This window comes from Rhopalosiphum padi, chromosome 1 (assembly GCF_020882245.1).
Source record: "Rhopalosiphum padi isolate XX-2018 chromosome 1, ASM2088224v1, whole genome shotgun sequence".
NCBI lineage: Eukaryota > Metazoa > Arthropoda > Insecta > Hemiptera > Aphididae > Rhopalosiphum > Rhopalosiphum padi.
Genome location: NC_083597.1, coordinates 84,001,708 through 84,017,158, shown reverse-complemented (window position 1 = coordinate 84,017,158; position 15,451 = coordinate 84,001,708). Strand labels below are relative to the sequence as shown.

At 24.2% G+C, this 15,451-nt stretch overlaps 1 protein-coding gene across 1 annotated transcript in view; it reads right to left on the bottom strand.

Annotated features, from left to right (window-relative positions):
• LOC132918229 (kinesin-like protein KIF12) overlaps positions 1 to 15,174 on the bottom strand; it is a 36,174-nt gene extending 21,000 nt beyond the window's left edge. Inside the window, exons 1-8 of the mRNA XM_060979361.1 lie at positions 14,998 to 15,174; positions 11,666 to 11,758; positions 11,491 to 11,569; positions 6,949 to 7,170; positions 4,112 to 4,255; positions 3,611 to 3,752; positions 3,250 to 3,344; positions 879 to 1,023 (exon numbers count right to left, since the gene is read on the bottom strand). Coding sequence (XP_060835344.1) covers positions 879 to 1,023; positions 3,250 to 3,344; positions 3,611 to 3,752; positions 4,112 to 4,255; positions 6,949 to 7,170; positions 11,491 to 11,569; positions 11,666 to 11,758; positions 14,998 to 15,038 — 961 coding nt within the window. The 5' untranslated portion in view covers positions 15,039 to 15,174. The remainder of the gene's footprint in view (positions 1 to 878; positions 1,024 to 3,249; positions 3,345 to 3,610; positions 3,753 to 4,111; positions 4,256 to 6,948; positions 7,171 to 11,490; positions 11,570 to 11,665; positions 11,759 to 14,997) is intronic.
• Between the last annotated feature and the right edge of the window lie 277 nt (positions 15,175 to 15,451).

Here is a 15,451-nt window from a genome sequence, read left to right as displayed (position 1 = left end):
CTATTATGGCGGGGGCCAACTTTTCCGTTTGACACGTTGTGTTGCACTGATAGTTATATACTCCATACACATGGTCGTAAGTAAGTATATGTAAGGGCGTTATCGATCGAAAGGGTAATGTTTTCTATTTTTATTTTTGTGGAATGATGACCCCAAGAAAATATCTTTATTATTTATTCAACGGCTACCAAAAGGTTGACCTCGACTATTCAACCAACAATTCCATCGTGACATATCGATTAAAAAGTTGAAGACCCCGAGGCCTGATGATTATCAAAAATTATTTAATTTAATATATTTGGTATGACAACAATGTGAAAATGATGGTGAAAATAGATGAAAACCTTTTTGTATGTAATATTATAGTTATTTGAAAGGAACTTAAAATAACATTTAAACCGTTTTTTAACTATGCGTTTATTACAGTTATTAGATTGACACATTTTTTCTATGCTTAACTGTTTTATTCTATTAAATGGTAATCAATAGAAGTATACGTATAATGAATACGATGAATACTACAATTCAATAAATATTTAATAATAAGTAGGTTAAGTAGGTCCCTACTTAAATTATCGTTGATGCACCTTATTGTAAATAAATAACATTATAATATTATTAATTTAATTTTTGGATTTACTATTGATATAATATGAATTAACTATTGAAATAATTTGGAATCAAAATTGGACCAGATGTTGTACTTGTTTGTGTATAATTTGTATATATTAGTGTATCTATAAATTAATTGTATAATATATTCATTGGCGATGAGGTGCATCAACGCCATTAACTATAAAATATATTTTATGTAATACGAGTGCATGGAAATTAGACACACACACACCCACACACACACATATATAAAGATGTACTACCTAGAACCATTAAGCTTTTGTTGATATTATTTGCTTCTTCTAAAGTTTTTCCTTCGCTCATGGTTTTTTTAGTCATTTCACTGCCAGCTAAATCAACAAAATTAATTTTTCCCTGTTTCGTGATAAAAACACCGTCTTCAGATATCTAAAAAGTAAAAATATTTAAAATAATAAACACACATTATTATATGTATTATATGTACTTAATTATAAAATCAAAACAAATCGATAGTAATTGAAAGTCATTTTATATTTTAGAAAATATTAAATAATGTAAACGTATGGTAACGTATGTTTCGATTTTCACATTTTTTTTTTATTTTAAACTATAGTTAATAATACAAAAGCACTATAAAATATCATGCTAGACTAATAATCTTAAAGTTGAAGTATTTTGTCGTTAAAAATAATTAAGAAAATTAAGTAGGAAAATATTGTTTATAAGTAATATTTAAGATTAAAATAAGTAGGTACTTATATCTACACTTGATATAACATTTTTTTTACCATAATGAATATTCACTATAACCCAGATTTTTATACTAGTACCCTAAGAGATAACATTATTTAACTTAAAATAAAAAAATGACAAAAAATGGGGATATTTTAATATGTAGTATATTATATTAGACTTGACTACAAATTAGATTTCTATTGATGTAGTTTTATTAATAATTGCTCTTAGTTATGTTTGTACAAATTAATCTTACTAATCCACCTAATCGCTTTCGGTTAAAATTATTTATTTTCACATATGCAATAATTATGTGATAAATAATTTAATTTACAAAATTTCAGGTAATTATTATGTAGCATGTACGTGGTAATAATGCTACTATAGTCTTACTGAATATGTTTATTTATTGAAATTCGTAATTACAGTTATTTAGGAAGTAAATAATATATATAATATACACAGCAAAATGTTGTGAGAAAAATTAATTAATGTTACACAATTTTAAGCATGTGTTTGGAAAGTTTTTGATTATTGTCAATATAATTTCAATAAAACTTTGCAATAATATTATACAGTATATTCTAAGTATAATTTATGAAATAGTTTGTGACAATATTGTTTAATTATAAGTATTGTGAATATATTTTTGTAATTTTTTACTACAATAATGTAGAGTGTATACCTACGTAGGTACACTTAAAATATATTTTAAGAAATATTTTATAATATGTTTGATTGTAAATAATACGGTTAACATATTAATTGATTATGTTTTCCAAAATATCATACAGTATGTATTCATAATGTGTAAACACATTTTGATACATTTTAGCACACAATGGTTTATTGTTAAAATGTTCATTTGGAAAAACATAGTTTTAAAATCACTGAAAAATTACTACTTAAACTTTGAAGTAATATAAAAATAAATTTTATTGACCAATAAATATTACTGTAAAAAATAAAAATAAAAACTTAAAATCATAATAAATTGATTTGTGTCCGTTTACCAAGAAAAAAAAAATAAAGAGATAAGATATATTCTTGTAACTGTATGAAGCATAAATTATTATGACGTAATGGCAATTAAATTGTAAAATAAAATTTAATATTTTCTTTTGAAAATTCTTCAAGTATTAAGAACAGTAATTATAATAATAATTTAAATATTATAATAATACAATATTATTTAATTCATAGATTCTACCACTGTCCATTTGGCTTTTAGTGGCTTTCCAACGTTCATGTTAGTTACAAATTTAGTTATGTTAATAAATTATTTATATAAACTAGCTATAATAAAATAATGTTATTAATAATAATATTTATTGGTTTAGAATGTTTAGATAATATGGAAAAATGTTATTGCGTGTTTGAGAGGAATAAACAGTGTCAATGAGTTACAAAATATATAAGATATTGAAAATATTTTAAACACAATTACAATGGAGGGAGGTTATAGATGTGGAAGTTAAGACATTAAATTATTAAACGATACTCAGTATCTACTAGAGTAAAATAATTAAATGGTATCGAATAAGGCTTAAGATTTTTAATCACTTGGAGCGTAACTATATTACTATTTAATGGCTTATTACTTATTGTACTAATACAATATACTCTACAAATCCAGATGGCTTTTGATAAATTGAACAATATTTTAACAATATGAATATTTTTATATATTTATTAAAAATGAAAATGTTGATTTTATTTTTTTGTATACATTTCGTCGAATATAGTTTATTATTTGAACTTTTAAACAAATAATCCAAATGTAGAAAATAAACTTTGGCACTACTTAAAATTAATGAAATCCAATGGATAATATAATATCGGTAATTATATCCTAAGAATGAGTTAAAATAATTTAATATAAATTAAATGCTCATCCATAAATAAATTGGTACTCACTTGTTGTTCGGACGTAATATATACCGTTAACATCGTATGACTCCTACTGGAACATTCGTTCATATTATGGCTCCCTACCGTTCTGTTTTTCATGCCTATATTAAATATTTTTCAAAATTTTAAAAGTTCAATAATTGCCTAATTGCATTAATACATATCATGGAATTTAAATATAAATAATATTGATTTGCGTGAAAAATACGATTGACTTTATTACGAGTATATTTATTCAATTCACTATGCATTGATAAGTTAACTGTAGTAATGTTTTACATAAGTAAGTACTAATTTATTGGTATTATTTCATTTGGAAAAACAATAAAAATAGTTTTTTTTTTTTAATAAATTTAGGATTTATTACCTTCTTCTAGTACAGCTTGTAGGTCATCTAATTCTTCACAGTCCACCATAAACAAGTTATCGACATAAAAGTTACGTGCTTTCCTGGACCATCTTACGTCTAATGGTTTTCTGACAGTTCCAGGATTTAATAAATCTATTACCTATATCATATATATTTTTTTTAACATTAAATTAAATTAAATATATCACTTACGGGTTCAATGAATGGTATTAATATTTGTCTATGTCGTTAAACTTATTTTTGTTGCATAAAAGCTGTATAAAATGTTTTTTTTAAGGTTCAATGACTGGACATGTCGAAGGTGAATATAATAATATATTAATATTTAAAGTTTATTGAAGTTGAGTGGAACGCTTCATTCAAACCCATCACAAATAATAAAAAAATATCTGAGTTCAATGAACTCTATATTGATTTGTATATAGAAATGTGTATAAGTAATAATTTTTCAATAAAATGAATAAGTATAATATTATATAATATGGTTCAGTAAATTACTTTTTCGTTGTAAATTTCTAGGAATGAAGCTTTGAGTACGAAATGAAGATCTTGTCGTTGTTGCACCAATCGAAACAGGTACATAAATGATCGAAATACTAAACCATGATCCACGGAAAACGGTTCAATGCGCTTGTTGAAAAACTAAAAATAATCAAATTAATTTTAGATAGAATATTGTATTTCAAAAGTTATTATTTAAACGGGAACTTGATAATTACTGAATATATTAATTATGTATATGTATTTAAGACCAATACTTGAAATTTGTTTGTCGTGGAGAGTTAAAGTATATATCAGTAAAAGTAGATCATAATAATGTAAATTACATTTTAATTGGATAAGTTACTTTTATGATAATTTGATAAAATAATAATTAAGATAAAAAAGATTATAAAATTTGAAATATTCATGTAAAAATAAGCTGAATATACCAGTATAAATTATAATATTATAATTATATTATTATTTAGTATTTTCAAACTCAAGTTTATTTAATTAGCATATCAAGTATCAACTATTAATATTGAAAAAGAAAATTGAATATCATAAATTGATGATAGCTACAAAGTCGAACGTTGAAATAAATAAGAAATTGCCATAGCTTTAGAAATTTAGATAATTCGTAAAATTAATAGACATTAGGAATACGAATAAATTTGTATTTTTAAATCTATTGTACAATTATAATAATTGAGAAATGGGCGATGAGAAAAAAAACATAACATTGAATACAATTAAAATAAGTATGAGAGTAATATTTTATTTGGAATTAAAATCATTTTAAAACCTAAATTATTGCTGATGGGAATGGAGTCAAATTAAACTAATACAATTCTCAATGAGTATAATTTTGAATGTGAATATGATTGCGTATGATTTACGGTGGTTTATGTTTGTCATATTAAAATAATATATTTCACTTGGACACAAGTCTGTAATTTATCACTGTAAGTTGTTTGGGTTTACAGAATATCCACACAACGGACAAATTTTAAGCGTTTACGTTTTTGTATGGCAGATGGACATGTTGCATATCGTATTCAAAACAATACATAGTGTTCAGTACCTAATATTAAGCTGATGAATTACTTTTATCTAGGAATACATTTATATTAGTTTCTAAGAAATAAGCATGACATATGCATTTTATGGAACTAAATAAAAGTACGTATTTTTTAAATCAAGATCTATATATTCTATATAATCCTAATATAAATATAATTTAACGTTGATTAAAATAATATATATAATATAAATATATAAAGTGATACATCAAGTATATTTAAATTCTGATTTTTGGAATTTTGATAATACTTACCATATATAGGTACTCTCGTGGACATAAAAACACTTCTATTTTTCAAATAAGATACACCCTTTTTTATTCTAAATTATTCAGAAGATATATATTTTTTTAAATTGTCGTGCATTAAAATTAAAATCCAAACGAGTAGTTTTTGATCATTGAACTTTAAAATTAGATGGTACAAAAAAATATTGAGTATTCAGTTATATAGATTTCAAGTATATTTAAGAATTTCAAAAATTAGATTTAGATTGACTGCATTATTAAAGGAAAGGGAGTGAGTACGTTTGGTGAATCACTCAATACTATTAAATTATTAAAATATTCTATATTGTATGTACTAATTGTTTTATATTATTTATTTCATTATTTACATTTTATATTTATAGATATTTGCAGGTACACAGATATTTCGACGAACAATACATTATAATAATAGACTTTGTACGAAGACGCTTAAAAAAATAATCACCGGTTGTAGTCAGTATAAACTTATACGTATTCGATATCATTTTATCGTAGGTATGACATTGGTATTATATAATAACCGTACTTATTTTAATTTGTTATGTATTTTGAATTTTGTGTGACAGAAAATATTTACAAAACACGCACTCACACATACCACCACCCCTTTCACTACACGCTGACAAGCATGTGTATGATAGGTATGGGTTGTCTGCGGGTTATGGGTTATGTAGTTTCATAAGATATTCACTTAGGTAATGTATTATCAGAGATATGCAGAATATTGAAATCAAAGTGCGCGTTTGGGTATTAAATAGCAGACGTGGACACGACGAGGTGTTGTAGGCAGGTAGTAATTTCCCGTGTTGGTATAGAGGAAATTGAACAGACGGCGAAAAACGACGACCACCTTGCCGTAACAAGTGAATACCAACACGTCCAAACACCGTCCGAGCCGAGCACCGAAGGATGTATTAAAATTATATTATCATATACAATATACATATATTATCATACATAATACACGCATATATTTAAACACATAAAGAGATGACCCGAGTTTCTTTTTCGAAGGCGGACGACGCGAAACGCTTCGCTATAAATAACGTATAGGGTACCAAATACATCCATCACCTGATCAGCATTTTTCATATAACACTTTGGGAAAGCAAACAAACAAGCTGTCTTTTCCACCTCTACATAGCCGATCTACCTTTTTATTAATTGATTTTTATTGATTTTTAGCAACTCAATATAAACCATATAACCAAAAACATTACCAGCGAAAATTACTGCATTTTCAGATCTCATTTTTACTATAAAATATTTTTTACATCGAAAACTATATCGTTATTTGTTAATTTACATTTTTACAATATTTTATCATAATATCGTAAAAAGAATTAATCAATTAAACAATATTTTTTCCAAACCAAGAGATATAATATAATCATACATCACATCACCAAAATATAATATTCACAAGATTAAATTTTATCAATGTTGTACATGAAGTTGTGTTTCGTAGAGAATTTATTTTTATAATTTTATCAAAACTCACCATTCCTGGTGGCCCCGTAAGTGTGTGGGTTTTACCGCTGCCGGTTTGTCCGTAACAAAAGCAAGTGGTGTTGAAGCCTTCGGCCGCCATTTCGATGAGCTTCTTGATGCCCGAATACTGAAATATGTCTTCTTGCGTGGATGCCGGTTCGAATACGACATTAAAAGAGAACAGTTTAGATTTAGGACCATTAGATCCACCGATTGTTTGAAAACCTTCCACCTAAAACATTAGATAACGAATCGAGTGACACTACGAAGTATAATTAAAATATCAAATATCAAATACCATAGTAATTAATTGAATAATATGAATAAATAATAATAGTATATTCCACAATTCTTACATCACATTATATTATATGAATATATATATATATATTCATAAGTCATACAACTTTATCAGACTAAGATTTTAAATTGATATTTTTAGATTAACAATGAAAATGATGCGGTATATTTTCATTTCATAAAAAACCATATTTAAAACTTATTTGTGTTCTGTTGGATAGTTGGTATCGAACATTTTTATAATTTAGTGTGTAGATGCCTGCTTAGATTATTAAAATATACTATATTTTGAAAAATGATATTATTGAAATAAATCAAATAATATGTCGTACAATTATTATTTTTTAACAACTACCGAAATAATATATATAGACATGTAAAAATTTTAACTATACTTATGATATATTTTATCATTAAAATGTATAAAAATATGGTTCTTATTATTATGACATTATTATTAGACAAAATATTCTTTACTATTAAAATAAAAATAGCATCAGTTTTAAATATGTTATTTTTAATATTAGATTTAATTGTTTACGTTTACATACGACGCGCGACGTTTTAATATAAAAATATAAAAAAGCTTTGTAGTTGTATACAAATATGTAGATACAATGGATTCTTTAAACAAACATTTCTCAATATTAAAAAAAAAAAACTTGTTTCTTTTTTTGAAAATCTTTTTGTTACTTGATAAAACAATAATGTATATTTATTTTAATTATGTAAGCATTAATTAGTATTTCTTTCATAATTTATTTTTATAGTTTCATCTTTCAATTTTAAAACTACAACATTTAATTTGAAATTGTCTGTCAAATATAATATTTTTGGAAAATTAATAGTACCTATACATAGACCTAACTTCAAAGTAATGGTTTGTTAATTATAATTGTGTAAAGTTTAGATTGAGGATATTAAATAAGGAAATAATTAAAATAGGTAAGAAGTAAAATTTCTTTCTCTTCCAGTCAAAAATGTATTATAATTTATTATAATTCTTAAGCTGTTTTTTATTTAATTCATATTATACAAATTGAACACTGAACAGTCTATTAATTTATGAGCTAAATATAAGAAATTATAGTTTATAATTTGAGAATAAAAATTATTATTAAATTAAAATATCAGAGGATGGAGTCGATTTTAATTCTTAATAAAATATCTTGATAATCTTTATGAAACTAAAACAAAATAATAATAATATTGAGTATATAATGCAATTATATATGTAACTATGTACATTTTTATTTTCGAGTTGTAAATATTAATGCTAATGTTTGTCAATAGATAGAAGTAATATTATATTATAATACATAATATTATCTATCAAAAATATTATCATTTAATAACTTAATATTTAAATAAAGCATAACATGATTTAAGCATACAGCTGAATATTACTCAGTATACTTTAAGAATAATTATAAGTAAATAATTTTATACGTAATAATATACTTTAATAAGAAATGTTTATTTATTTGAATAATGTATTTTATTAAATTTTAACTATTTTTATCAAGTCCCGATAGAAAAAATTGACTAATAATTAACTTGGTAATTTAATATTTCATTATATTATATAAGTGAAAAATGCAATTAAAAATATAAAAATGTAGTATCCTAGTATAGGTGATTATTAGTTAGTATTCAAATATTTTTTTGTTTATACGTCAGAATTCAGAAAATGATAGTAGATTTGAATAAAATAAAAATGTTGTGAAGAATCAATTTTTTAAAATATTTATTATGTATCTATTATGTATTTAGTTAATTAGATAAAAAAAGCTTTGATAGTTATCAATTAATTAAGAGCATACTACACATTTTTTAGTCTCTTTGGCTTAAAAATCATTAATGTCTAATAATTAATCATAGTTAACTCATTAAATACAAAATCGACAAGATAAAATTATAAAAAGTTCTAAAATAGAAAAAAAATCGTTAATTTTCCTTAATAACTAATAACTAGTTTTTTATAAATTTATCTTTACTTTGTTTATTTTACTTGGTTATTAGCGCTTCGTAAATTTACATTATTGTAATTAGATCTATGTATTATGAACATTTAAAATAATATGTTGAATATGTGTATATTCTATATACATTATACAAGACAACTACAATTATTTTATAGTGGTATTGGAAAAAAAAAATTAATATATTTTTTTTAAATTAAATTATTATAATATAAAATATTTTTACTATTTGGGAAACTATTGGTAAATTAAACACACAATTAATTAACGTGACAATTTAATAGATTACATATTTATGTACAATATGTTAGACTTTCGTTTTGAAGTTAACTGTAAAAATAAGAATGTAAAATATCCAATACTTTTCATTAAATTATAATATCAATGCTTTTCCAATTAACCAAATCATACCACATCACTTTTCATTCAAAGTTATCCCATCATATTAATCCGTTAATAAACTGATTTTTCTCTCGCACAATCCCCAGAACCCCCCCCCAGAGACGTCTAAAACGAAACTGGCCTAGAGATTTCCTAATGTAACCTGTCGGATGGCACTACTGAGGGATCTAGGACATTTTGGCGTGGCCGTTTTGGCGTGGCCGTTATGGCGTAGCCGTTTTGGCATGAAGCCATTTTGGCGTTAGGCCGTTTCGGCGTAAATGTTTCAGATTATTATATTAATTAATTTACTAATATTTCTATTTTACTATTATAAGTATATATATTTTTATTTTTTAATAATATTTATTGTATTGTTGGAATTTAATAATTTAATGATAAGTTTGTATTACTATGCTGTACTTGAGCCCTATGGACGTTTATAAAAATAAAAATTAACCAGTTGACCAGACGACATTGTACCTATACTATCGATTGACTTGATTATCTACGTTTTTAGTGATACCTACGTATGTTTAATAATAGTATACCTTCATCGATTCTTTTCTGCCGTGCGATAAGTTTATCATTTTTTCCATCCTACATTATGGTCATTTATAACGTGCTTAAAAAAGATTCAAGCTGGAAGGGATACATATTTATTACAATTGGAATCAGGAAGATCTCCTCCTAAAAAACTTAAAAAATATATTGACACAGATAAACTATTATTAAAAATAATTCAAGAATCAGATACACGAGACATGTTAACATATTTAAGAGGTGTAGCACATAATATTTCTTTACAATAGTAAGTTTTTTAACTATGAATTTTTAATTATATTTTTTTTATAGACTGATTTTTTTTAATTGTATAAATAATAATAAATAATTTTAATAATGTTTTTTAGTAATTTTTTTAACTATAAATTTTTAATTATATTTTTTTAATCAACTGAATTATTTTAAATTGTATAAATAATAATAAAAAATTTTGATAAAATAAAAAGAAGTATTTTACGCCAAAACGGCCTAACGCCAAAATGGCTTCATGCCAAAACGGCTACGCCATAACGGCCACGCCAAAACGGCCACGCCAAAATGTCCCATTTCGACTACTGAATGTTCCTCCCAAATCTTTTATTCTCGTCACTTTATACCAAGCGAAATTACTTACTGTACTTATTTATGTATATATTGTAATTTTTATTATATTTTGACAAAAAATAAAAATAAATAGAATAAATATAGCTTATATTATTATTAATAAATATAAATAATCAATCTAATTTTAAATTTTTATTGATTATATTTCTTATTAATTAAATTACATAAGCACAACGCCAAATTATCCATGTCAAAAAAGAAAAATGTGGATTAGTAAGAAGTTTATTATATAAGTAATAAACAAGTATTTATTTATTTAAAAAAATATATGTATTTTTATCGTGATAAATTTTTGTCTGAATGAGGCATTATTATTATTTTTTTTTTGTTAATATAAATGTATTCATAAAATAAAACATTATTAAACTTAAAAATTATTACTTCATACTGTTTGTATCCAATTTATACATTCATTGAATTTATCATTGTGCATTTAATATTATTAGGAGAAATCTACACATAAGTGTCGTTAAATTGCATACTCAACACGCCGTGTGACCTTTCTATTAAAAAATATAGAATATAATAATATCAAGGGCGTAGTAGATATATACATATCAATACCAATGGCATGATATTGTTTGAAAATAATGGAACTTAATTTTTTCCTATTGTAACTGTATGTTAATTCTCATTAAACATTTTATTCAACATTTCATTTTATTTAACATTTGTAAGTATGCCTATAAAAAATATACACATTATAGTATTATACAACTCACCAAAATACGCCCATTTCCCGGAAACGATACAATTGATGGTTCACTTGCTCTATTTTCTTTGGTGCTTAATGGTCGAGATCTAATGTAAAGAAATTATTGAAAATTGATAAAATTATTTTTAAGAACAATTTTTTTATTTATGAATAAAAAAAATCAACTTTGTAATTTAACTCACCTTACTATGACGTATATACCATTTTCGTGCTCAGAAATATCATTGTACGATCTGTTTAACGACCCGGTTGATTCGTTTAAAGATGAAAGAGAGCTAAAACAGAAAATGGCGTTCATTCAGTGATTCATTTCTAAGGTTTCAATTTGAATAAGTATGATACTTTTCAAGCATCAAGGCAAGCATATTTTTCATGTTATATTCTTTTAAATCATTCATATTATTTTATGATTCCAATGCAATTGATAGTTAAAATACTTTTCATAATATATTTAAAAATCCTCAAAATGAATTGAATGCTTTTGATTTACCTTAACATACTTTTATGTATAGTATCTCTTTCTATGTCATCAAACGTGTGATAAATGGTTTGTTATACGTATTGATTTTTACAAATTAACATTGAATATTGAAGACTATTTTTTTAAGACGTTAATATTAAATTTTAAAGTAGATACATACGACTTTGGACCACATTTAAATAACACAATAACTGTAGACAAATAAGGCTAAAATAAGTAAGAAAAGTAATTTTTTTCATACTTATAACAGTTATAACTCATTCTAACGATATTATAACTTTTAAATCAGAAAAATTCAAATGTTTTTATTTATTATTCTGGTAATATTTTGTATGTATTTGTTAAAAAAAGCATAGAAATATGAAAATTATTTCTAGGTTTATGAGTTTCCGTTCTTTTGTCTTCATGCTTTTCAGACAAAAGTCATGCGTTTATTCGAATGTGCACGAGGTCATCACACTTTTGTGTTAGTTCATTGGAAAGATAAAATTGTATTACGAGTTGTAAGGTTAAAACCACATTTACTTTTAATTTATTTTTATGAATATTACGTTTATTAAATATCTTGAAAAGAGGTGCTGCATAAAATATATTTTATCGAATGATAATAAGATTACATTATCTACGATAATTTCAATTTATTAATACGATAGGGTTCACTTGATTATTCAAGTTTTATTTTTTTTTGTGCATTAGTTTGTATGACTATGTATTAATGATTCAATAATATTATCCATGTTTTTACCATAATGAAAAATAGAATTAATATGTAATAGTAAATATTTGTATTGTATATAGTTACTAAATAGTTTAAATAATATTCACAGATGTAATTGTACTTAAAAGAATATTTTTATACTTTCACAAATTGAACTGTCACGATTCTCAATCTAAAAATAAATAAGTTTTTTGATGAATGTAATTTAAAACTCAATAAATATTGAACATCAAGTGCATATAAGTATTTACAAAGTTTCATAATGTTTTGAATTCTTTTTATAATGTAAAGTAATTGATCATGCCCAGTACCGTAGCTAGCCTTTATTTCGCCTTTGAAAAAACAACATTTTGCTCCTTCGCTATCATCGCTAGACACGTTATGTCAATATTTAACCCTTTATCATAATACATTTTGATTATAGTTTTTTTGGTGTATATATTACGGCATTATGGTATAAAATATAACCTAAATATAAAATTATAATATTATTTTTCTAAATTGTTCATATATTGTATAACAATTTTATTTACATACATAGTTCAAAAAATAAATTCTTAGTTTTAGGGGATATTCGATAATATTATTAAATATTATAAAATAATAATAATTTAGATAAATTTTAGGTGTTTTTGTGTATAGTTTTTTAAAAATGTTTTAATGTTAAAAGTCATCAACGTTACAGCTTAAAAGATTATACATAAAAATATAGACTGTTATTAGTTTAGTGTCAGGAATATATTACGAATATTATCATTATAATCGTAATTATTTTTAATGAGATTATTAAATTATTTTATAATTTAAAAGGCTACCATTAAATAAATAGTAGGATCAAATGAGTAATTTAAGGAGTATTTCTATCTTTTCTTCTATTACTATTTTTATATTGAAAATCATTTTGTTTTTCCATTGACAATGTTAATACTCATAAAACATTGTAGTGATATTATCATATTATGCAATAAATAAAATTATACCAAAAAAATTATTTTTACATAATTTTTATATTTTTTAACAAAGCAGCTAAATTACCTACTCGTCGGCCATCGTATATCGTATATGAATTTACATTTATCTTGTACGAAATCTTTCGTAGTATCAGATCGTGGAATTTTATAAAATTGTTTACCAGATTTTTGAAGATAGGAATTTTTGTGTCTAATAGTATGATAAGTATAAAAATGTTCAACACCACACATACAAATATGATGAGAAATTAATTTCAAAATACCCAATTATCGACAACTCACGGTACCAATAACCTATTGTACAACGAGGTTCGTTTTTTCTTTACATAATGTATTTTTATTATTTTTAATATTAGGTATCTTTCTAAGAAATAGGTATTTATAATTATTAATATCATGTGTTTTATAGCATAATATATGTATTATTATGTATAATTTGCTTAAAAAGTTGACTACATACCACAGAATACTTAAATGGCTAAATTTATTTTCAAAATATTTTCATAACGCATGATGATTGTGTGTGAACTAAAGTTTGATGCGAATATAGTTAGTTACATAAGTTATCCTGTATGATTTGTATGTCACATAAGATTATTGACTGGAATTCAGTTTTCTGGATAAGTTAAAAAAAATATTGTAAAATTAACTAGATATATGTATTACACTAGGTTGCATGATAACTAGGGAAAAAGTTTGTTTCAGAAAAACATTCCGGGTTTTGTGTTTTATAGGATTTCGTAGATTCCATTAATTATATAATCTCCCTTTCGAACTAAAACTATGGACAATTTGTAACTTTGAATCTGATTATTATTGTTTATTCGAATAATACAAAATTATAAATGCACAATGTGTATTCATTATTTTGAAAGTGAATAACTCTAGTTCATGATGTGTAAATATTTTTGTACAGTTTTTTTTTTAACATAAAATGTCACTTAAAGTTTTATTTACTATGATATATATATAATGATATGTCGTAATATATTATATTAAAAAAAGAAAATAAAGATTACACTAAAATAATAACTTTAACTAGGTTTACTGACTTTCCAATTAACTTTTTTGATTAAAATTATATTATAAGAAAAATGAACAGGCTTTTTTTTTATGCGTTACTAAATATTCTATTAATAATTTTGTTATAATACCTAGTAAGAAAAACGTTATTTAATTGTTAGAAAGGCAATTAAAATATTTTTTAAATAATATTTAAATAACGAAGTATACTGATGAGATATTCATTTTGTATGAGTGTTTTACCCAACATTTTTTGTACCTACACAAAGCATATTAAAGCGTTATATTTTAGTAATATTACAATTAGACATTTAAACTTACTCATCGCTATATTTTGAATTTTCTTTCATTTTTCCTGCCATTAAGCCATAGTTAAATTGGAAAAACTATGCAGTAGTCAAGATTCAAAGTAGCTATTAAATATAATTTAAAACAAAAATTAATAATAATATAATATGTTTGTGTAAAGTGCACGGGGAAAAAATGTGCGCGCGTTGTGACGATGGGCACTAGGTAACTGAGTTGAAAAAAAAGCACAACATTTGCTTTAGCAGTCTATATTACGTATACATGTTTGCATGCACATAATATATCGGTCTGAAAGTGGTGGTATTTGGATGTGTGTGTGTGTGAGTCGAAAGGGTAAAATCGAACATCCATCTATTAACACATAGTGGGGTGTACGTTGATATTGTCGATGAGCCTTGGACCGAGGACAGCTAATGCACATATTTGTTACTACTAATTGCATGTACCTCTAATATTGTATCCAATC